General features: G+C 49.0%; 2 protein-coding genes and 1 pseudogene across 10 annotated transcripts in view; 1 reads left to right on the forward strand and 2 right to left on the reverse strand.

The window, feature by feature from the left end:
• Positions 1 to 494: 494 nt before the first annotated feature.
• LOC131577710 (NADH-ubiquinone oxidoreductase chain 2-like) lies at positions 495 to 2,488 on the reverse strand (annotated as a pseudogene).
• On the reverse strand, positions 2,413 to 8,132 carry LOC131578059 (serine/threonine-protein kinase pim-1-like). 2 transcript variants are annotated; one of them, XM_058836460.1, is made up of 6 exons: positions 6,580 to 8,132; positions 6,449 to 6,499; positions 5,850 to 6,219; positions 5,466 to 5,642; positions 3,949 to 5,180; positions 2,413 to 3,668 (listed from the first exon to the last, which is right to left on the reverse strand). In XM_058836460.1, the coding sequence occupies exons 1-5, from the start codon at positions 7,087 to 7,089 to the stop codon at positions 4,792 to 4,794; spliced, it is 1,497 nt and encodes a 498-aa protein (XP_058692443.1). In that variant the 5' UTR covers positions 7,090 to 8,132; the 3' UTR covers positions 2,413 to 3,668; positions 3,949 to 4,791. The 2 variants fall into 2 exon arrangements, with proteins under 2 accessions (XP_058692443.1, XP_058692444.1); XM_058836461.1 differs by lacking the exon at positions 5,466 to 5,642.
• Positions 8,133 to 20,910: 12,778 nt separating this feature from the next.
• Positions 20,911 to 23,357, forward strand: part of MAP4K3 (mitogen-activated protein kinase kinase kinase kinase 3) — a 65,481-nt gene continuing 63,034 nt past the window's right edge. For 7 of the 8 annotated variants that reach the window (XM_058834245.1, XM_058834246.1, XM_058834248.1 and 4 more), the window contains exon 1: positions 20,911 to 21,143. In XM_058834245.1, the coding sequence (XP_058690228.1) occupies positions 21,033 to 21,143 (111 nt within the window). In that variant the 5' untranslated portion in view covers positions 20,911 to 21,032. The remainder of the gene's footprint in view (positions 21,144 to 23,357) is intronic. The other variant, XM_058834253.1, reaches the window with a different exon arrangement.

The following is a 23,357-nucleotide window of genomic DNA, read 5'->3' on the forward strand; positions in this document are numbered from 1 at the left end:
TGATTCTGTACCACAGCAGGTGTATCTGAGAGCACTGAAAGCGCTGGCAGATGCCTCAAGGCCACTTTTCATCATCCTTGAAAGGTCATGTCCATTGAGGGGATGCTCCCAGTGACTGGGAAAAGGCAGATAATATTCCATTGTCAAGAAGGACAGTCCAGGAAATGAGGCCAGTCAGGCTCACCTCAGCCCTTGAGAAAGATGGAAAAAGCAAATTAACTGCACCAAATTGCCATCTTGTCTGCTAAAACTATAAAACTGATAGCTCAAGAAGATATAGAGATATATCAAGAAGATAGAGAATTAATTCAGAAAGTTGTGGATTTCTCCAGGAGGAAGGGAAAACCAAATTCCAACAATCTGGAGCCAAAATGCAACACAGTGATTCCAGAAGCAGTCTGTGGTGAGACCCTAGTCTCTGAATGGAAGACCTTCTCTCCAAATACCATCCTTTGGAGATGTAGTGACTGGAAGAAGGATGAATTTTTGCACTGTACTAGGTTGCCATGTCAGGAACATAAGTGAAAGAAGCAGTACAGTGTTATATAAAAATGAACATAACACAATTTAATACTGCCTGTTATCACTGAAAATCAAATCCCCCTGAGGCACACACCCAACTTACCCATCTTCCCACACTACCACCTTTGAAAAGGAAAAAAATAGTAACAACTGGAGGCATCCCAACAAGAAGTAACTCCATCCACTGGAGGCATTCCCAACAAGAATATTATTAGTGCCTTACCATTTAGAATGAGCAATATACCCCACAAGGTAATTTCTAGCTGGGAGCCTGTTACTCACCTCTCAGTGGGCATTGCCCTGCAGATCAAGAGCCCAGGATCAAAAGACATAACGAACAGTGTGTTCTGCTGCCTGAAGAAACTCAAGGTTTGGCAAGATTTTAACCAGCCACTAAGGAGATCACCAAAATCATCCTTCAGGGATCCCTGCTCAGAGGACTTGGGTATGTAATCCCAGGCACAAAGCACCCAGCACCGCGTCCAGCCCCATGCTGATGGGACTCAGGGCTGCCTGCCCAGTGAACTCTGTGGTCCTTAGTCCCAGGATTCTGCAAATTTCAGGGACTGTGGTCCCAAGGATACCGGTGAGACACTTTCTTTAATTCTTCACCTTCCCTTTGCAGTCCCTTTGTGTGTGGTTTTGTTTAAGAGTCATTAGGTGCAAATAGAGTGCTAAATAAAGTGCTAAATAAAGTGCTAAAGAGAGGGTCAGGGTTATGCTCAGTGTTAAAGTTTTAGGTGAAGGATTTGTATTACGGTTAGGCTTGAGTTTAAGATTAGGGTTACAGTCATGAGGGATAAAGTCAGCTTTGAGTTTAGGGTCAGGGTTATTGCTTATAGGGATAGCATTAGATGGTAGAGTTACAGTCATTTTGGTTACATTTAGGGTTAGGGCAAATGTTGGACTTAACTTTAAAGTGAGGGATTAGTTGAAATAATTTTAGGGATGGAGATACAGTTGTTAGGATTAATGCTAGAGTTACATTTAAGCTTAACTCTGAGTTGCAGTTTCAATTGTCAAGCCTCATTTTTTGTTAGTTTTTAGTGATATGATCATTTAGGTTTCTGGATTTTGTTGGGCAGGATTTTGTTAGGGCTTTTGTTTGGAGTGGTGGAAGTGTGTTTGGTGAGTATTATGTGAGAAGGCACAGAAGCAGTCCTAGTAGTGAGAGTATGACAATGACTGTGTCTGTTTTCGTCATTGTGTGCTTACGAAGTTTTTCAAAGGTAAGTCATTTAAACAGGAAGCCTGGTAGCAGGGGAAGTTCTGCTAGGAAGCCTAAGACTAATACTGGGATTTTATTGTGTATGTGGGTATTTTTGTTCTTTAGGCCATTAACATTGGTAGTTTTTGAACTCTTTGTGTTGAGAGCGAGGACTATTGTGGCAGTTATACGGAAGTGTAAGTAGAAAGTTAGTAGGGGGTGTTTGGTTATTATAGCCATACTTATTATTAGGCTATGCAACCCAGGTGAGAATGCTTAAGATTTTTCAGATCTGTGTTTGATTTAGTCTAATTCAGTCTCCTAGAGCTGTTGAGCCAGGGATTATGGTGATTAATAATTTTGAGTAGACTGATTTAGGACTAGAGTGGTGGCAGTGAATTTAGTAATTATTGATACCAGTGTTTAGGAATTAAATAATTCTGTGAATCAGAAATGGAAAAGGACTGGGACTAGTTAGATTGCAATTGCTGCTGTCAGTAGGGGGGCAGGACGTTGGGTGGTTTAATTTGCTGCTGTCACACTGGTTCTGCTTCAAAAGATGACAAATGCTGAGGCAGCTGCTTGTCCTAGGGAAGCATTTGATTATGGCTTCAGTGGCTCGTGGGTGGTGGGGTTTTCAGATTTGGAGATGAGTAGAATGATAGTGAGGGTGTTCATTCCTATTCTTGTTCAAGCCATGATTCAGTGGTTGCTCAAAATTATGATGATTGCTCCTAGAAGTGAGGTGGAGGAGGAGATTCACTTTGCATGTTACAGCTCTCTGTTCACCTTACCACAGCAATTCTTTATGTTCAGGCACATATCCTTAAGGAATGAGACAGGTCTGCACAGCTGAATGGTACGCCTGGTGCCTGCTCCATACTAGCTTGGATTCACCTTCCAAAGAGGCTCAGTACTGAACAGCATGATTCCATTTGCTACCGCTTGGAGTAATCCAAAGGGGTGTTCAATGTTTGGGCCTTATTTGGCTTGTATGTAGGACTTTTCATTCTTCTAATATTAAGAAGTCTAAAGCAATTAGAATTGGGATACCATGGGAATAGGGATAAGATAAAGATATTTAAAAGTAGAAGGTCAGATCAAGAGTGGTGGGAAAAGAAAGGAGGTAGGGAGATGATTTGAACCTCTGGATAATGGGATTAAACCACCTGCATTTGCTGAGCTCTGCTAGGGGAGCAGTCCTTTTCCAGGACAGGGGACAGTACTCTGTAGTTTGAGTTTATTACTCAGAGGCATGCTTGTACTCACTTTTTTCATCCTTTTGTAAATGGAAAAGTTCACTGCAGAGAGAAAATGACCTGGATTGCTCTGGTCTGAATCCAGATCATACAGGATTGTTAATCCTTGAATATACAAATCTCTATGAGCAGCTGCTACTTTGGGATGCTCTGATCCAACACTGAAGTTGTAAACTTCCATCTCAAAATGGGCTCTTGGAGACAGTGAGACATTTTCCCTGGCTGGTTTGGTCAATTGCAGGAAAGGGGGAAGGATAATGAGTTTGGGCTGGGGTTGAACCGAAATGGCATTTTTATGCTTCTGATTTCGTTCCAGCTTTTGCAACAGGGTGACAACTTTGTCCCTGCAAACCATTTCCCATTCCAAGTCACTTGTGGGCCTGACTGGCAGGTCTGGATTCTTGAAGGGATGCTGCAGTTGGCAACAGGAGCTGTTGTTGATTTTTTCATGTTACTTAACCCCCCCTGCCAAATGCCATCAAACGGCTGAGGAAGGACTCAGAAGGCTGACCCTGGAGGAAGGGGACCAAAAGCTTGGAAAAAATGAAATAAATGCTCCAATGATGACAACAAAAACAAAGCAATTAATTTTTGACAGCAAATGAACACCTGCTGCCCTCCAGCACTCCTAGGCTGGCAGGCCGAGTGGTGCCGTTTCCATGGCATGAAGTGCTGGTAGCCTGGGGAGAGAAACCGGAAAGCCACAGTCAGTCGCAGAAGTCTCCTGTCCTCCCTGTCCCACCATGGCCTGTGCCCGGGCCAGGCTGCTGGCTGTGCTCAGAGCCCAAACCTCCCAACCCATCCTCTGTTTTACAGAAAAACAGCATGGCAGGCCACGTTCCACCTCCTCTGCTCAAGCACAGCAACCTCCTCAGCAGCTGCAAGCGCGGGATGCTCTTGTGCCTGTTGCTGGCTGCCCCAAGCCCTTCTGCCACCTGTGCTCTGGAGCCGGGTACCCACCTCTGGAGACCTGCTGCCAGGAGAGGAGCTGATCCCACAGGAGGTTCTCATCCTTCTTGAAGGAGATGTCCCTGCAGACTGTGGTCTCCAGGGCTAGCGCAGACACTGGACACAGTCCACAGACGGTGCCAGCACTTCTCCATCCAGTCCAGGCACCAGTGCAATCCTTCTGGAAAAAACAAAGAACAATTGCATGAAAGGCAATTCAAAACAAGACCTGGAAACAAGGAAAAGCATCAAAGGTTATCGATGTGTCACAGGCCAGGGGAGGGTGAGACTACTCCATGTGAGAATTAAACCTCTCCATGGGTGGGGAAAATCCCCACCTCTCCCACCCACAAAAACACCCCTTCCTCAAAGGCTTCCAAAGCAGAGCAGCTGGGGCATGGCTTCGGAACCTGTCCCCCTCTGCTGCCCTCCCATGCACATGGATGGATTCTTTTGTCAGGCTGGTTGCCCCCACCCCAGCCGGTGCCAGGCTGGCTTGCCGAAGCTGTTTGCAAAGCCAGGAGCCGGCTCCCCTTACACAAATCTGTCCCCTGCTAAAAAGCAGCTTGGCAGACAGAGGAAATATTAATATTCCCCACCACCGCTGAGCGGGGAACCTCCAGCATGTGGCCAGACCAAGCCCTGCCATGCCTGGAAGCACGAGCATCCCCTGCCCCTCTGCCAGCTGGGGACTCATCTTGATTTCATCTGGGTGCAGAGCGTGTCCTCCAGGAAGGGGCTGCAAGCAAAGCCAATCGGCTCTGCCCAATCAGTGGGCAGCTTGAGGATGGTGTTCTCCAGCTCCGTGCTGTGCTCCAGAAGAACACGCCAGCCACACCTCGGCTCGCGGGGACATCACGATGCCATTGAGCTGCAGGGGGATGTTTCCCCTTCTCCAGTCCGTGGCAATTTCACTGCACTGTCACGACTTCTCCAACAGGACGGGGAGCACTGAGCCGCTCCCTCCACAGCTCGCTGGGGACCAGCAGAAGCATCTTGTCTGTGCTCTCTCCTCTGTTCCACGGCTGCAGGGAAACGCTCTGGGATTTTCTTGGAGCGCCGTGAGACACGTGCAGCTGGTACTTGCTGGGCTCCTGGATCCCCCCACTGTGTAGAGGGATGGATCTCTGCTGTCTTCTGGGCCAGGTGGGGGTCCTGCAGCCAAGAATGCTCAAGAAGATCTTCCAAGGATGGCCTGTCTGCGGGATCCATGGATAAACACCACCTGATAAGGTGCTGGCACCCTGCAGAGATAAATCAGAAATGGCTGGTCAGAGGGAAAAGGCTCCTGTCCGTGCTCTCCCAGGTTCCACACCGCACAGGCCACACTAGGAGTGCTCGGAGCTGCAACCAAGCTTCCCAGTAATCCTCCCTTTTGGAGGAGAGAAGCAGAGAGGCACATGTGCCACCTCCTCCAGCTAGGCCCAGGAGATCAACCTCCTCGCTGGCTGCAAGAGCAGGATGCCTATGTGCCACCTGCCCTCTCCCAACCCCGTTCTTCCTCCTGTGCCTTGAAGGTGCATCCCCACCTTGAGACACCCGGGGCGGGAAGAAGAGCTGGCCCCGGATGATGTCCTCATTGGTGTGGAAAGGAAGGTGCCCGCAGACCAGGTCATAGAGCAGGATACCCAGGGACCAGATGGTGGCTGGCTGGCCACGGTAGCAGCCGAAGAGGATCCATTCCGGTGGGCTGTATTCTGGTGTTCCTATGGGACAGGGGCGCAGCTCATCAGGCTGATGCTGCTCCCTCCCTCCCAGCCAGCTCCCATTCCACAACAGCCAGCCCCTGCCCCAGTGAAAAGTAACTTGGCTACAGCCGGCTGAAGAAGGACTCCCCCCTTCCTCCCTCTTCCCCCTCTGCCAGCAAAGGGGAGAACCTCTGCTGCCTGGCTGGGCCCCGGCTTTGGGCTCACCTGACATTCGGGTGTACAAAGTGTCCCGGAGGATCGTGCCGCACCCGAAGTCGATGAGCTTCGCCTCGCCGGTGGCCAGGTCAAGGACAATGTTCTCGGCCTTGATGTCGCGGTGCAGGACACCGCGGCTGGTGCAGTGCCGCACGGCCTCCAGCACCTGGCAGAACAGCCCCCGCGCCACGGTCTCCGTCAGGAACCCCCGCTCGTCCAGGAAGTACCACAGGTCCTGAAAGCGCTCCGGACGCTCCATGACCAGCGCGAAGCCGTCGGGCAGCTGGAACCAGTCCAGGAGCCGCACGACGCCGCGGAAGCCAGGGCACGACACCATCCAGAGCAGCGCCAGCTCCAGGGGCACAAGGGCGCCGTCGTGCTGCGGGGGGACCGCGATGCCGTCAGCGGGGCCGATGCTGCGCCGCGCCTTCAGCACCCCCTGCCCGGCTCCACCGCTGCTCGCCATCGCCCGGCTCGGGACCCTGCGCGGCCCCCGCTCACTCCACGCTCTCTCCCCTCGCGGTGTCCCGGTTCCCAGCCCGCCGGGCCATCCCTCAGCCCCGCCCGGCACGACCCGCCGGCTTCTCCCGCTGGCCCCGCTCACTCACCAGCCGCGCCCACTCCGAGATGCGATCCCGGGACACTCGCTTGATGGCCACCTGCAAGCCAAGGCGAGCGGCTGGCTGAGCTCACCGCCCGCCGCCGCCCCGCCCCGCTCCGACCCGGCCCCGTCTCTTACCGGGGCGCCGTCGGCGAGCCGGGTCCCGGAGTAAACGCTGCCGCAGCCGCCGCTCCCCAGCAGCGAGCCCTGCCGGTAGAGCTGCTCCAGGGGAGGCTTCTCCGCCCGTCCGGGCGCCACCGCGCTCTCGGCATTCTGCCCGGAGCACCCGACCGCCCCGGGCACTGCTGCTTCCCGAGCCGCTCCGGGCTCCGGCGACTCGGGGCCGGCGGCCCAGCTGACGAGCGGCCGGGCTCGGCTCGGGGACGCTGCCGGCGACGGGGCGGGAGCCGGGCGGCAGCGGGGCGGCTCTGGCAGGGGCCTCGTTCGGGGCTGGGCCAGGGCCCGCACCAGGCGGAGCCAAAAGACGGTGCCGCTCCCCCACCACCAGAGGGAGGAACTCTTCCAGAAACTCTTCCAGAGGCGCCACAAGCAGTGCGGAGAGAACCTGGCGGAGGTGGGACCGAGGCGGGCCCGACAGGGGCGGGCCGGGGGCCGACTCGCCCACGGGCGCCTTGCGGGACGCGGCATAAGCCGGGCTGGGAGAGGCTGAGAGGGACGGCACGGCACGTCACGGGACGGCAGTAGAGTGAGTGTGAGAGGGAGAAGGGAACGGAGAGCGAGCGGAAAGTCGAGCGGAAAACCGATCGAGAGAGGCGCTGCTGCTGCCGCTGCCGCTGCCGCTGCCGCTGCCGAGCCGCCGGAGCGCGCGGCCGTTCGTCCGTTTCCTCAGCGAGCCCAACGGAGGAGCCGCCGCGCGCTCCGCGGAACGAAAGAAACAAGCGGAGAAATAAAAACAAAAACTAAGTCCTATTAGAGAAGTAACCAGAGGTCCTGACAGCGCCGTCCCAGCACTTCACCACCCTCACAGTGAAGAGTTTTTTTTCTGAATATCTGAATATCTAATTTAAGCCATTTCTTAGGCCATGTTACTGCGTATGCAGGTTTCCTTTCTTCAGCTGAGGGCGAGAACGGAACTGAAGGGTACATGAGCTCCCTGTACCATTGTCCTCTTACCATCCTTTATGCACAGAACAGGCAGAGAAACAAGTGGTTGTAGTGAAAAAACGTGCTTTTCCAACAGCAGCGTGAGCTGTTCCTTACGCACACGCAGAACTAAGAGTGTGCAGTGACAAGCAACTTGTAAATATCCTGCTCCACCAAGAGTCTGCAATTGGATCTGCAGTACTGGGAAAGACAAGAGATTCTGCTGTGATCCCTCTGCCTGTGACTGCAAACGGGTCGTGTCTTTCCCTATCCCGGTTCAGGTGGCAGGGGAACAAATTGCCTCAAGGTACCAAAGGAAAATTACTTGAAACATTTGGATACAGCGCTGGATGGTGTTCTGAGGGGAAAGATGGATTGTATACTGTCATGATGAGAATATGACAACTACGCACACTCCTCAGAAATGCAACTGGAGCACCAATCCAGCTTGGCAATTTCAGGTTTTTCTTCTAAATCTTTCCTCACTACCATGATGGGGCACAAAATATTTCTTCGTGGTATTCCATAACACTGTGATTGCTTACTTTTTATATACAAAAAGGTAGAACAGCTGTGGAAAAATAAAAGTCTACTCCAAAATTTTTATTGTTATTGGTATTATTATTAAAAATTAAAAAACACTATCATAGTGGTTTCTTCTAATACTGAGGATTTTCCCCAGCAGAAAACAGTTATGTACAGACAGTGCAATATGTTCTCCATCCACACACTGGGGAGGTTTTACACCCACTCCCCAAAACAGCTTTCACACCACAAGAGACAGGAACTGTCTCTGATAAGGTTTTCTTAAGCTATGGTAAATGTAATTTAAGCAAACATTTTTATTACCTGTGGTAAGTAACTTTCTGTATGCAAAATTATCACTACTGTTGCTTTAGTTGTGTATCCTATTTTCACTAGAGTCTTGTTCACATTAAGTTAAATTAACACAACATTCATTTCCTGTGCATTATCCCATAGGCTGCATCCCGTGATGACATTAAATTGTTGTTTTGTATTGACTTCTAATAGAAGCTTTTTTGGAAAATGCAATAGAATGTAGGCAAATCTAGTGTTAATGAATGTGTTTTTACAGTTAACATTACTTTTGTTTTTGGAGCTCCAGCATAGGGGAGCAAAAAGAGGTGATGCATCTGCCTTGCCGACCTTGCTGGGCAGGTGAGCAAAGCAGCTGCCATGAGGCAGAGCTGATTCAAAGAACAAATGCACTCTTCAGGCTGAGGGTGGATGTGTCAACTTCTGCACAGAGACACAAAGGAAGAAATGAAGAGATCTCCTTTCCTTGAAATTCCCAGGTAGGCTAAGAGAAGCACCATAAAAAGGCTTCTAACACACAACCTACACACACAGGTGCAAAAGGAAGTTCTGCAAGCTTGCACCTGTACTTGAGAGGATAAATCAATGTAATTTTTTATCAGACATCACCACGAATTGGAAAAAAACCCTAAACTGCTATTTTATTTTAAGCAAAAATCTTTATTTTAGTTTAGAGGCTTGTTTGTATCAAAAGCAGTTACTTCAAAATCAAATTCACATAAAATTCAGCATGTAAATAAACTGAAGTTGTCATTGGTTAAGATCCATTGCTGAAAGATGAGAGCTCTGAATGACATTTTCACAGCTTTGTGAGGCAACAAATAAAACTGTGGGGTATGTGATCCCTTTCTGTGTCATAGTTCTCATGGGGTTTAATTAACCTAAGATTATCCTGAGGGTGGCTTTATGCTCATCCTAGACCCTAATGGTAAACTTGTAAATATCACAAAAATGCACATAATGAGAAAGTTGGGGTTTTTTTCTGTCTGATGGCAACACAGACAAGGCAAACCCAGATAAAATGTTGCTTGTAACGTAAATGTACTACATGAGCTCATAAAGCTCAGTGTTGAACTGCTGATGTTTTGTAGTAGGAGTATTTAAATGAAGATGTGTTTCTCTTAAAAGGTGGAATCTGTTTTCTCTCATGATCTGGGTTGAAGGAAATAATTTTATGACCTCATTCTGGGCTTCAAAGTCTGTATCTAGATGAGTCCTATATAGGAAAAGCAAGGTGTTTTTTTCATGTGCATGGGTGATGAAGTATGCATATTTATTTTGTACAGGAATGAATGGTAAGAAATATTATTTCCTATTAATAACAATATATGTACCTTGATTTCTTACTTAAAAGATGTGATTTGCCTTGGTGTCTAGGATAATGGAAGTTACTTTAATGTCAAGCCTTTCAAATATGCAACAAATACTTGCTGTCTCTATCACTGGCCAGAATCTGTTATTTTTGTATGTTTTGAGGACAGCTGTAGGGTATTTGTCCTTCTGCTTGTAGTTAAAATTGTTGTGTTGCAAGTGTTGATCCAAGAAGCATCTCTAGTTCTGGAAAGGCTGGCACAGAATCACAGTGGGGTTTAGGTGAGAAGGGGCTGCTGGAGTTCTTTCATCCTGTCATCTCCTGGGAGTGAGGCTAACTCCAAAGCTGTGCTAGGCTGCTCAGGGCCTTGTGCAGTCAGTTTTGAGCACCCAGAGGGGTGGAGGACCCTTAGTCTCGCCCTTTCACATGCTGGTTACACTCTGGCCAGCACAGCTTGGCATGTGACCAGCCTTCATCATCACAAGGGTGCAGTGCAGCACCATTGTTAAGAGAACAGTTCCCAGGATGCAGAAACTCCAGGGAGATACACCAGAGACCCGGGCTCTGACAGATGTCGAGTGATTTGGGCTGTAACCAGATCCCTAGGAGGAGAAAAAGGGGATGAAAAATTAACATGGCATTCATATGTATCTGAACATCTGTGCTAAGTGCTCCGAAGATTAGCTCTTCTTTTGCATTTTGCTTGCAAAGATGTACTAAGTGTTCAGAAGCAGCAATTAATTTGTAACTGTCCAGCCCACTGTTAGGAGAGTTGTGCTCTCATAGCACTAATAACAGGGAATCTGCAAGCTAAACCACGCTTTCATGAATTTTTCACTTTCCAGTCTGCATTGGGTTGCTGGCTTTATAGTGCTGTTTGTGAGGATAAGTACAGGAGCATGAACATGGCTGCATAACCCATGGAAGAGCTGGCAGGCAGCTTTGCAAGGTGAACAAAAGCATAGCTGCTGCTCATTTTTCAGACTGTCACAGGTAAAGACGTGCCTTTATTCTGCAGCACTGCCATTGCCTTCAGAAAGCTTTGACTCTCTGAGTTTGGATATTCTATTGGGAGGAAGCTGAAGATATCCAAAGACATACAGCTCCTACTGGATGTTGTGCAGGAAATGGAGAGTTAAGTGCTTGGGGTTTGATGTAAATGTCATGATGGTTTGTGACATGCATCAACTTCAGGTTTGCTTTATTCCAAAGATTCTCCACCTCTGTGGTCTGATCCTATGCAGGCTGGGGAAGTCTGAATCCTTTACTTGTCCCATGGAGGTTGTTGTGGCTTGTCTTGCAAGCTGTGCAAGTGGCAGTGCAAACTAACAAGGAATGGCTTGGTTGCATGGGCCACACTCAGAAATATCTTTACAAAGCATGGGAACAACAGAAAGGAGAGAGAGGAAAGGATGACCTAGACAAGCTTAAAGCATGGCTAGGCAAATAAAGCAATAATCTTTCCTTGCTGAGGTCTACTTGTCTAAAATCATAGGCCTTCCTTGCAGATTCACTAGCAGGCTTTCACCAGCCCCCCCTTAGTGCAAAGGATCTCAGACCAGAAATCATTTTCCTTTCTATTACTGTGTATTGGACTATCCAGCTCAACACCTGATCTGCTTTTGGGTGTTTCCTTTCAGCCCTCACTGTCATTTTGCCTCAGAGTTGAGCCAAGCTAATAGTGGGTTGCTTCAAATGGGCATTTCAAACCATCTGCTCCTTTATTTAATTTCTCTGCTGAAAAGAAGCCCCTTCTTTAGGACTGGTCTTCAGTAATTGTTGATCTCATTCACCCAATGCAGGAATGTGGTGGTGGTATGGTGAAGGGGAGTCAGCCCCACAAAATGGCAGGAGAATCTTTTGTCAGCTTGCACTGATCATCCTTCCCTTGGGCCATTCTTTTCTGGTCTTATTTGCTTTGTTGGTCCATCCTAAGCAAAATATTTCCTTGGGAAGCTGGAGGTGAGGAAGGGAATTCATCACCATGAGAGCATCACCAGTAAGACTCTTCAATCCACTTGCCATGAACTGAGCCAGGGTAGTCTTCTTTTCTTCCCCCTCTTTCAAAGCCAAGTGTAATCTTTCCTCATATACTAAGAAGAGTGGATTGAAAACAACAGTCAGTTTTCCTGTTTCCTGAGTTTGAAAGCCATTAAGGATCTGTGGAAGATGGAAAGGAGATACCTTTTAAAGTTTCCAAAGGGATAAGCTAGCTTCAGAATTGCCTTTTCAACTCAAGAAGTTTTTTCTGTCCTGGGAAGTTTTTAATTTGCAGACTGGTGGGAGGCTCATGCAACCCAAAAAATGGGGTTTGAAGGTTATATTGCCTTTGATCCGTGGAAGAATCCCAAGGGTGAAAAAGCTGGATCCATATTCCAAACTAATGAAGATAACTCTTCAGGTTAGAAATGTTTGGGCGTTAGATTAGGGCCCATTTAGGAAGTTATGAAGTTAGGGATTTTAAATTCCATTTGGAGATGCTGGCTACTGAGTAGAGCCATGATGCTTGACATGCTTAGGTCTTTTATTATTTGCAGCTGGCATCTGAAGTGCCAGTTCTCCACACCTAACCTTCATGACATAAATCCTGATACACTTGAAAAGCAGTATGGCAGTGATCTAGTGGAACCCCGCTGATTGGAACAAATCATGTGCCATTTGTTAGCTCACCTCACTTTCTTTGGGTGTCCTAAGGTACTGCTTTTCTCTCTTTCATTTTTAGGAGAGGTGGAAGATGCCTAAAAGTCTTTCAAATCTTTGTATTGTAAAATAGTGTTATGTGATAAGAGTCCCCAAATCCTTATTTAGTCAAAGCCTCTTGGTATTGAGAGGAGTTTCTTTGGTAAAGAAAGACTTCACTAAAAGGTTTGTCAAGCATTGGAGCAGGCTGCTCAGGGAAGTGATTGGGTCACCAACCCTGGGGTGTTTAAAAGATGTGTAGATGTGGCACATATGAACATGTTTTAGTGGTGGACTTGGCAGTGTTAGGTTAATGGTTGGGCTGGATGGTCTTAATGTTTTTTTCCCAACCTGAATTATTTTATCAAACTGAAAACCAAATATGGTAATATTAAATGTAAATGGATTTTCACCTTCAGCAATATTCTTAGAAGCACATCTTGCCTGAAGAAGTTCCCTGCTCTTTTTAAGAGCTGGATGTATGTTTTCCCATGTGTTTTGCAGCATTACTTTAAAGCTTATTTCTGGTGAGTTTGAGATGTTGTTATTGAGATCTCCTGGAGTGGAAAATAAACTTTTCTGTGTTATTTCTTTGCAGCACTTGCATGTGTCTACTGGGTATGCTTTAGCTTTTTCATGTGAAGAGAAGAGACTTACTTCTAGCAAAAAGAATGTTTTTCCTCACTTGGTAATGTTATTCCAAGGGCACAGTGTGGAAGATGGAAAAACTTGCCAAGTGGATGAACAACTAAGAATGATGTCTACCTGCAAAGAAACACATGGAAAAATTTTACCAAAAAGAGAGAGCTCTTAGCAGTTCTTTCAGTCTATACCAAAGGTATTTGTGGGGTAGGAGGGGGGTGGTCTAATTCAAGGCTTTCCCATTGCTGTTGATCTGACAATGAAGTATTTTTACAGAAAATTACTGCAAATTGCTTTCAGATGCTACATTGGACAAGCATTTGCAATTTGGCAAGCTGAGATGGACTCATGCATTGTGTTCCTCTGCTGTGATTAGGATGGAGATACAATTAGTAGTGCGTCTGGGGTTTGGGCTGTTTGGGGTTTTGTTGCTTTCTTTTGTTTGTTTTTTCTTCCCTTGATTCTGGCAAGGTGCTTTGGGTGGGTAAGTGAAGAGACTTTAATCTAAAGGCTAATTGTATTTCAGGAGACTAAAATTTCCTGTTGTTAAGAACTACTTCTGGACCTCCCAAGCTGCATTCTACAGTTGTGATCTCTGCTGCATTGCCTGATGCTGCAGGAATTTTGCTCTCATGTCTGTCACTGCCTTTTCAGCAGTCATAGGCTCCTGGGAGATGTCTGCCTTCTTCTCACCAGACTACCCAAGCCCAGCCCTCTCCCCTCAGAGGCACTGTGCTCCAGGTCCCTAACCATTTTTGTAGTCTCAGCTGGCTCCTCTCCTGTTTTGCCACATCCCTTCTGAACTGGAGGAGCTAATGCTGGAGAAGCCTCGTCAGCTCTGGACAGAGTGGGTAGAAATCACTCTTCTGGCTGTGCTAGACATGTGGCTGCTAGTGCAGCCTGTGTATCTTATCTGTGATGAGAACATACTTGGGGTTAATGGTCATCCTGTTGTCTGCTGAAACCTCAAGTCCTTCTCAGAAGGGCTCTTGGGCAGATTGAATACTCCAGCCTGGCTGAATGCTCGGAGTTGTGTCACTCCTTGTGCAGAGCTCTGCTCCTCTCTTCCTTGAACAACACAAGGTGCTACTTCTCAGGTTGACTGAGGTCCCTCTGGGCAGGCATTCTGCCATTTGTTAGGGTGGCTACCCTCCCAGTTTAGTGTCACCCATGGCTGTTTGTGCTTTTCACCCAAGGTAGAACCAAGATAAAACTTCATGTTGTACTGGATGTATAAAAACCCCCTAGAGGGACTATTTCTGTCTTGATCTGTGTAGACAACCACATAAACAGATATGAGATGACTCCAACAGGACCTACCTGTTGGCTGAAAGACCTTGCTTGCTGCTCAGTGGTAAAGCCAAGCACAGAAATCCAGGGAAGGCTGACCACAAAGCTATGCTTAGTGCTGAAGCTGGTTTCTCCTACCATTGCTTCCAGGCATCTTGATTGTTCCCAGACCAATTAATTGATCTGTTGGGTTTTAGTCTGCTTTCTATGGTTTCTATGGTTGTGCCTCCTTAGCCTCATTTGGCAGTGACTTCTGCTGTCATCTAACTGATGGTTATTGCATTAAGGCAATACTTTAGTGTTCTACCACCCTTGCCTCTTACCTCCCCTTCTTTCTTCTCCCACCCCTTTGTCCTTCCACCAACCTTTGACTCACATCTCCCTTCTTTTCCTCCCAGTCCTATGCTCACAGTGAGCTGTACCTGACCCTTTCCCTCTGCCATTCCCTTTTGTGTTCACCTTGTACCATCCACCCTTACTGCAAAATTGACTTCTCTGTTCCATCAACAGAGCCTGCTCCATTCCTGACAGAGCTCATGCCCTTTGCAGGGCAGCCCAGGGGACCTTCCAGGGGCCTGTCCTATTCTTTCCCTGTGCCCAGAAGGTGTGAGACACTGCTCCAGCAATGAATGTGTGGATGCTGTGCATCACAGGCAACACTGGTGTTTGTGTGATGGAGGGAGATTGTAACATTGGATGAATTCTGACAGAATCTCCTCCCCTTGTGTTCAGTGAAATGTTTGGCATTTCTCAATGAGCCAGGGCTGAGCCTCAAGGAGTGGAGGATTTTGGTCCTGTTGTCAGCTTCAGTTGGTGGTTTTCAAGCTCTGAAAGACATCCTGTCCCGGGTAAAGAAAAGAGAGGTTCAGTCTCTAGCACTGTTGTCTCATTTTGAGACAATTTATGGGGTGGAGACTCCAAAATAAGTTACCTCCTGTCAGTTTTTAACCTCTCTCCCAACAATAAGAGATATAAATGAAAAAATAACAATTTACTAAAAGAAAGCAAAGCAATAACCACAAGATACAAAGGTAAATGGTTCAACCCACAAATGCAGAAAAGGTTTTTCCAGTTTGTCCCCAGATAAGAAATGGCCACTGTTCCCACTCTGGGCCATATGGCAAACGAGTCTCTGTGGTTTGAAAACTCCCTCCTCCAGACAAACAAATAATAGGAAACAGGAGGGAAATAAAACCTGGAAAAACTCTTTGTCTGAAAGTGTTGTTGAGCCACACACTCCCTCAACTCCCTGCTTCTGAGGGAAGAGCCCCTGAATTTCCAGGGGCTTTATGCTGGAAACCACATCCTCCAGCTGTGATGTGGTGGTATTAAACAATCAGCACAAAGTTCCTCCCTCCCTATTCCTTTTTTCTTCTAATTTTTTTCTTCTAACAACTCTTTGATTTCATACCACCCACAGCATGGTGGGGGCAGAGTTTTCAGCTCAAAGAGTCTCACTTAGGACCAATGCTTATAGGGTCACAAGGTGATTTGTTTTAGTTTGGTAAATTTCCATCCTGGCCACAATCCAGGTTGGTAATTAATGGAATTTTCTGAAGTCCATCAGCAATGGTACCACTCTACTTGGGCTACAACTCAAGTAAGTAATATCCTAAAACTGTAAGAGGATGACTGATTATCCCACTCTCATTCCCTACCTTGGTCAGGCAACAGGAGTTCCTAGTACAGTCAGTGCAGCTCTACCTTTGCCAGGCAAGAGCTCCTGATGTGGTCTGTGGGACACTGTCCAACTCCTTACACTGTCCAACTCAAAGGCCAAAGCCTGATGGGAGTTCTTGAGATCTTAGAGTGGCCTAGAGGAGCAGCAGAAGAAATACCACAGTCAGGAAGAGCAGACCTGCAACATGCTGGATGAGGATTTGCTCCCAAAAGAAGTTGATGGCTGCCAGAACACACCCACAAAGAACAGCTGCAGCCATGCCCAGAAATCCAGCCATGATCCTTCTCCAGACTGTTTCCACCAAACCCAAGAAATTAAGAGTTTGGCATTGCCACAGAAAAGTAGGAAGAAGTGGAGGGACATCTAGAAATAGCTACGAGGGCAGCTGGCCAGTGCCAGGCAGACCTGCAGTAGGAGTGATCCCAGACCTATGAGTACCTGTAAGTAGAAACTGCTGCTGTAGCAGTGCTCCTACAAAACAGCAGTTTTGTAGTTGTGCTATAAACTTCCCACTATCATATGAACCATATAATCATACAGCTTCAGCCATATGACCTTCAGGATGTGGGTGCAGCATGGTGTTACGCAGTGATACACTCCTTGTTCTCTGTTTCCTTCCAGAGTTCAAATTTAAAGTAGTTTGTATGGAAAGAAATGCTGCAGTTTCTAAATTCTGTGGAGTTTCCATGCAGACAGGTCCTGCTGTAATTATTTTTAGCATGTGGCTTCTGCTGTCAGTTTCTGACATGGCTTCTGCTGGACCTTTCCCAGTGAAATCAGAATGTGGGGTTTCAAGCTGTTGTCCTGGATCCACCAGCAGCAATGGCCAATGCACAGATGGCCAGCAGCACTCATAAAACAGTATCCATTACATGGGAGCCTGATTTCTTCCCTCCCCTTTGCCCCTTCCAAAAGGATTCTGCTTCTCTCCGAAAGACACAAATTAGTATTTCCCAGAAATGTAAAAACATGGGGAAATGCTTACTATTGGGCTTCTGAGCAAAAATGGTCAGTGTGTTTCCTCTCACATTATACTCATGCCCCTCCTGGTAAAGAAAAACCTTCCCAGAAAAGGCTTGTGCTGCAGCAGGAGAAACAAGGCTCTGACTAATGCAAAACTGTGTGCAGGAACTCTGCCTGCTGGGAACTGGCTATTGCTAACTTCCCTCCAGCAGCCCATGCTGGCCACTGGCCACTGGCTGAAACATGGAACTTGCAGCAGAGAGAGAAGGAGGAAAGGATCAAGCTGGACCTCATGCAGGCTTTGTTTTTGCAAGAGGGGAAGAGGGGAGGGGTTAAAAAAAAAGAAGGAAAAAGTGATGCAGGGGTCTGGCTGGATTCCAGCTGCCACACGCTGCACCACCAGCTGGTATCCTCAAAGTGCCACCATCTGGCAAATGCCACAGAGATGTCACCTACGTCGCCTCTGCAGCCATTACTGCCCTAGGGCACCATTTACCTAAAAAAAGGCCATTTTTGCCTTCCATGTTCTTTGCAGAACAAATGCTAACATGAGCTGTCACTGCTGGCACTTTGCTCCTTAGTGTGACACCACAGAGGTGGCTTCTTTAAAAGGCTTTTAAAAGGCTGTGCAATTGCTTTACAAACAAAGCACATACTTAGTGCAAAGGGTCCCATCCTGCAGGGTGGCCCTCCTGGAACAAGGGTGCTGGGTGCTTCAGGAGGTGGAGCTGAGCTTGCTCAGCTGAATGGGAAGCAACCAGCAAAAGGCATCCAGGAGCAGATAGGAGTGGTCATGGGATGCTGCAAGAAAATGGTACTGAGGAGATGCTGTCTGAGGTCAGGAGGAGATGGGCGTCAGACACTGCTCTGGGAACTGTTAAAATAGGAAGAGAGCATAGAAGAAGCTAAGTATTCTGACTATTGGCATAATGCTGGAAGGATTTATTGTCTTTTCTTTTCTGTGAAGTACAACGTAAATCTCATGTTTGAGGAGAGGGGAAAAGTGCCCAGGCCACACTGTTGCTTTTTTGCAGTCTTAAGAGTCTTCCCTGAAAGTGTGAGGCTTAGCTTTTTCCTCTGGATATCAGGAGTGACTGCAGCAGGGTTACATCAATATGGGACTTGCATACATGGGCCCCTCCCCTCCCCTCCCCTCCCCTCCCCTCCCCTCCCCTCCCCTCCCCTCCCCTCCTTTGGGGCACAACCAGCCTGCCCTGGGATTGACAGAAATGCAGCTCTTCCCCTGACCAAGACAGCCTTCAGCACTCCAGAAAGAACTTGCCAGCCTCCATGTCTGATCCCACCTGGCTCAAACAGGACCCTCTAAGGACACCTTCCCTCTCACAGCAGCTCCAGTCCCGTAAACAAAAGGGACAGGCAGGCCAGTGGCCACTTTCCCTCTGCAGCACCATCAGATGCAGTGCCTTGCCCTTTAGTTTGGCATGGAAAGATGCCAGAGAGTTGGGTCGAGGTCTTCAGCTGTGACAAATTGCATTGGTGTCACCTAACTAGAGCCAGGTGGAGTCTGCCAACGCATGCTGGCAAAAGAACCAGAGCTCCCATTTGAAGCAGTGGCTAGGGCCTGGGGCTGCAGAGCACCAGGCAGTATTTCAGACCAAAGCATGGATGGATGGATTGTGAGTACAGCTGGAAACAACAAGGCATCCAGTCTTAGCAGGGTATGTTCTGTGGCTGTGGGGTGCCATGCCACTGACTGCAGCTGGGGCTCGTGGTCCCCAAAGTTACCAAAACTCTTCAAGCATTGACTGAACTCCCACAATAATGTCCAATACTCAAATGCAGTTTTATTGAGTTCATTTGACTTTCCTCCACGGTGTTGAAGAAGAGCCCAGCCTGCCTCTTTGCAGCTTATGGCTTGACTATCCTGCCACAGCCACGTCCAAGGAATAGGAGGAAAAAGAGAAAGCAAGAGAAGTCTTCCCAAAGCATGGGAAAGCAAATGACGCCTGATACTAATTTGATCTGACCTGTTTCTGAATGCAGTGGAGGACACACCTCTCAGCTCCATCTGTCTCTCTTACTGAAGAGAAGGGACTCAGACACTCCCAGAAAAACCTGTGGGTGTTTTTACAAGAGCAGAGGAAGAACAGGCAGCTGCCATGGATAGAAAGCAAGATTTAAGAGGGAAAATAATCCTCCTTTCTTCATTCATAACCATTTCTACCAAAGCAGAACTTGGCAAGAACATAATATGGGAACAACTACAAGCCAGTTCCCTTCTAATGGGATAAAAATGAAGACTGAGAGGCAAGAGCAGAAAGGTGACAAGGTTATCAGCTTTCCCCAGCAGGATATCTGTCAGCCTTTCTGGATGGAGCTCAAATTCCCTGGCATTTCCTTCTATAACTCGGTCAGAGCTGCTGCTACTTCTGAACTTGTCACAGAGCCCAGTCCCCTTGGACTGGCTCTCAGAGCATCTGTGGCAGCCCTGTACAGCTAATCTGTGCCTGTCTTGGTGCTTCCGCTGCAGAAAGCAGCAAAGTGTGCCGCAAAAACCTCAGTCACACGCCAGGAAAAATTACTGACACCTGAATCTGAATCTGGCAGGTTTGAGACCATTTTGCTTGTGAGAGCAAAGGTCATAAAACAAAGCCAAGGACAGGAATGCAAACGGCCCAGGGTGGTTGGAAGGACAAACGCACCAACAGACAATGTACAATTTCACAGGCATCACCTGCTAGAGCTCAAGCTCCTCTCCAGCTCCTCAGAGCTTCATTTCTGCTCTGATAATCACATATGGAAATGAGGCCAATCCAAGCCCCCTGTCCCAATGCACCTTTTCAGCAGAGAGGGAAGACCCCACACCAGTATCTTTGGCGAGGCAGGCAGGGTTGCAAGCAGATGGCATATGCTGTTGTCCAGTGTTCCCCCTCATCCCTCTCTGTTCATTTCACTCATCAGTCACTGGCAGCAGAAGTGCGGTGGGAAAAGCTGTGCCTGATTCACTGGCACAGAGCCCAAGAGGTGCCCTAGCTACCCACTCACCACACAGCTTCAGGGGCTGCACATCTGGGGAGAAGGGTTCCCACAGCTGGTGCTTGTTCCCCACACAGAGAGGGTCGGGAGCGCAGAGAGGGATGGAGACAAGCACCCCACATGCCTCCTCTGCACTGGAAACCTGTGTGCAAGAGTGAAAATCTTACAATGGCAGCACTGGCGTGAGAGGAGAGGAGACCCACGCTTTATCCCATGGGAGCATGCACAATGCTCCAAAAAGTCACAAAATAAGGGGAAGCCGTCCTACGGACGAGAGGAAGATGTTGTGCAGACAGATTACATGGGATGGGTGTGCAAAGACGCTGTGCCAGCGGTGCAGGGGACCGGCATGTGCATATCCGTAACGTGTGGCTCCCATGTCCGACTGGGGAAAGTTGGATACCTCCCAAAAGCCAGCAAGGACCTCAGGATCTCCCGCAGGATCCAGCGCTGGAGGATGTGGGCAACTGCACAACGCTGGGATTACAGTGGCTTCCCAAATGTGTGCGCTAGGACAAGCAGCGCTGGCTTCCCACACACCCAGCTGCGGGTAAATGTCCTGCTCCAAGCTGGACATCCAGAGATGGATCCCACGGAACAGGGAAGGCGGTCCCTGGCGCACGGGGACAGCACCGCGGTGCCCTCGGGCTCCGGTGCTGCAGCGGCCCCGCGCACGAGGCTTGGAGAATTCACGAGACCTCAGCTGCACCCGCGGGTTCCCGAACCATGAGCCTGGCTGCGGGGGGAGCCGGCTGCACGCTCCGGCGCTGCCTCAGCGGGCGGCCGCGCTGGCTTGTCGGGGCGGGGCGCGGGCGGCTCCCGGGCCCGCGGTGCCGCTCCCCGCTGCGGGCGGGGCCCTGAGGGGACCGGGTCCGCCATGGCCCGGGCCCGGTTCGCGCACGCGCAGGACGCACCGCCTCGGGGAGGGGGGCGGGCGCTGCCCCGCGCCTGCGCGGTGCGGCGGCGGGCGCCATGTTGGCGGGGCGGGCTGCGCGGTGGCGGTGAGAGCTCGGGGCCGCCGCGTTCGCTCCCCGTCTCCGCCCGGGGCCCGGGGGGTCGCGGCCGAGCGGGGCCTCCCCTGGCACCATGAGCGGCGGCGGAGGCGGGCGGGTGTGCGACCTGTCGCGGCGCAACCCCCAGGAGGACTTCGAGCTCATCCAGCGCATCGGTAGCGGCACCTACGGCGACGTTTACAAGGTGGGCGCTGCACCGCGGCCCGGCGGGGGTGTCGTCTGTGTCCCCCCCTGTCCGTTGCCAAGCGTCCCGGTCCTCCAAAGTGTGCGAGGGCTTCTGTCGCCCAGCGGCGTGCCCCGGCCCTCCCGAGGGCAGCGAGGCCGCCCCCCTCCGGCGGGGTCTGCGCCGCCGCACCGGCCCTGCCGCCCCCGCGTCCCCAGCGAGGCAGAGCCGTGCGAGGGGGCGACCCCCGGGGCAGGCGGTGCGGGACCGGCCCCGTCCCGGCTTCCGGCGGCCGTGGAGCCGCCCCCGCGGCCGGCTCTGGCCGCTGCTGCTGGGTACCGGCTTCGGGTGGCTGTGTCACCGGCGGAACTTGGGGGTCGGGTCTCTTCCAGAGCGAGCCGGCGGCTGTAGGGGTGTGAGAAGCTTGCTAGCTCGGTTCCAGCCCAAATGTCAAAAGCCTTAGTCCCGGTCCCGGCTCCTGTCGCCGTCTTGTGTGGGAATGCCGGTGTATAGTGTTTGTGTCGGTGTGAGACGTGAGTCTGACCGTGTGGAGGGCAAACTGGTGTCGTTAAGATGAGTTTTTCAGGATTCGGGCCTAACTTCAGCAAACACAGGAGAATCAAAGCAAAAGCAGCTAACTGTAATTTGCGTTGTTTTTTCTTTTCTTTATTTTTTGAGGGGCTTTATAATGCACTTCGTCATTTTTCTCTGCTCTGCCAGTCTATGCTGTTGTTTGTGTATCCAGCTGCCTGTTGGGATGTGGCAGGCTCTCCCTGGGATAGGATGACACCGGTTGTTACCTGCTCTTGTTTGGCCTTGCAGCAGAGGGGAGAGCTGGAGTTTGTCATGTGCAGCCTGGTGGGAGCATTATTTGAACTGTATAGTTTCCAAGCATCTTCTGGCCTGTTTTTGTCATCACGGTATTGCGTGTGTTTGAGGAAACCTGTATTGGTAGGCAGGGCTGTAGGGAAACATGCACAGTTTGAGGTGCACAGAACTGATGCTAATGCTGCCTTTCACTTCAGGTGAATGTGCCTAGGATGAAGTCTTGTTTGGGTTGGGCCGATTTTGGTTTAATCTCATCTCTCTTAAATGTCATGGAAGTTTCAGGACCTAAATCCTCTTGTTACTGCACTCTTGGTGTGATAACTCCCTGGCTTATTAATTGTTTAATTGAAAGGGGGTTTTGTGTTCTTTGCTCCACCTTGCCACCTTTCTTTGAGTATTTGTGTACTGTGCTGACGTTTTACTTGTCCAAGTCTACTTGCCTGGTGCTCTAGGTTTTTATTTTTCTGCAAACTGTTTCATGTTGTATGTGTCTCTTTCTGCTGCAGTTTTTGACTGGCATATTTACTCTGATGCCTTACCAATCAGATTTTTTTTTCAGTGTTTTGTATGTGAGTGATGGATATGAATTAACCAAGTTACCTGTCTTTATGGTTTAATTTTAAGGATGTTACGTTCAACCACAGAGTTTGAAATACTTAAATATGCAATACTACTGTGCATGTGAGACCTGTTAAAGGTTTGTGAAGGTTTCCTTGATGTTTATCGTACTTAGATTGCAGTAACCTTCAGTTTGGTGCCCTGTGAGTGGCCAGTGTTTGGCACTGCTTGTGACTTTTTCTTGTTTGAGGCACAGAGTGGATTTGTAGATGCTTAAAATGTGCCTGTACCAGCTGAGATACATGGTGATATAGCAGGACCAGGATACACTAGGCTGGTATTAGAATTATTTCTTCTAAATGAGAGGTAAGTGTTTTCTGATTAGATTGTGGACCCTGTAGGGAATATGAGAAGTGCTTTTCTCTTGGGTAGATGGCCTGTTTCATTCTGAGGCAAGGTTTTGGCCAAGGTATCTTCAAAGTGGAGCATAAAAGTATCCCAAAAACAATGCCAGTTACTTTTAATGTGACAAAGAAGTATTAATATTGTGTGAAGTGTCATCCACATGCCAGCTTACTAATGCCTTGTGTTCGTGAGTGGTTTCATAAAGCCCCTTTCTTTTGCCTTCACCTGTCACCTGCAGGTGAACTTTGAGGTGGATGAAATAATTGTGTGGAGTTGGAATCAGCTGTGTGCCAATGGTGCTCATCAGTGGTGGGATTTCAGCAGAGTGGTTCCAAGCACTGCAAGTAGTTGGGCAGCTTCAACCTGTAATTTGTGGTTTTCCCCCTTAGCAGACAGAGCCATGTAGGAAAGTGTTTCTGCTGTTAGCAAGCAGGGATTATTGCC

This window comes from Poecile atricapillus, chromosome 3 (assembly GCF_030490865.1).
Source record: "Poecile atricapillus isolate bPoeAtr1 chromosome 3, bPoeAtr1.hap1, whole genome shotgun sequence".
NCBI lineage: Eukaryota > Metazoa > Chordata > Aves > Passeriformes > Paridae > Poecile > Poecile atricapillus.

Coding starts and splice junctions, on each gene's coding strand:
- LOC131578059 (XM_058836460.1), bottom strand. CDS start 7,089: ATGCCGCGTCCCGCAAGGCGCCCGTGGGCGAGTCGGCCCCCGGCCCGC. Junction 5,643..5,849: donor TTTGTACACCCGAATGTCAG/GTGAGCCCAAAG, acceptor CCTGTCCCATAG/GAACACCAGAATACAGCCCA. Junction 5,181..5,465: donor CCCGCCCCGGGTGTCTCAAG/GTGGGGATGCAC, acceptor TTATCTCTGCAG/GGTGCCAGCACCTTATCAGG.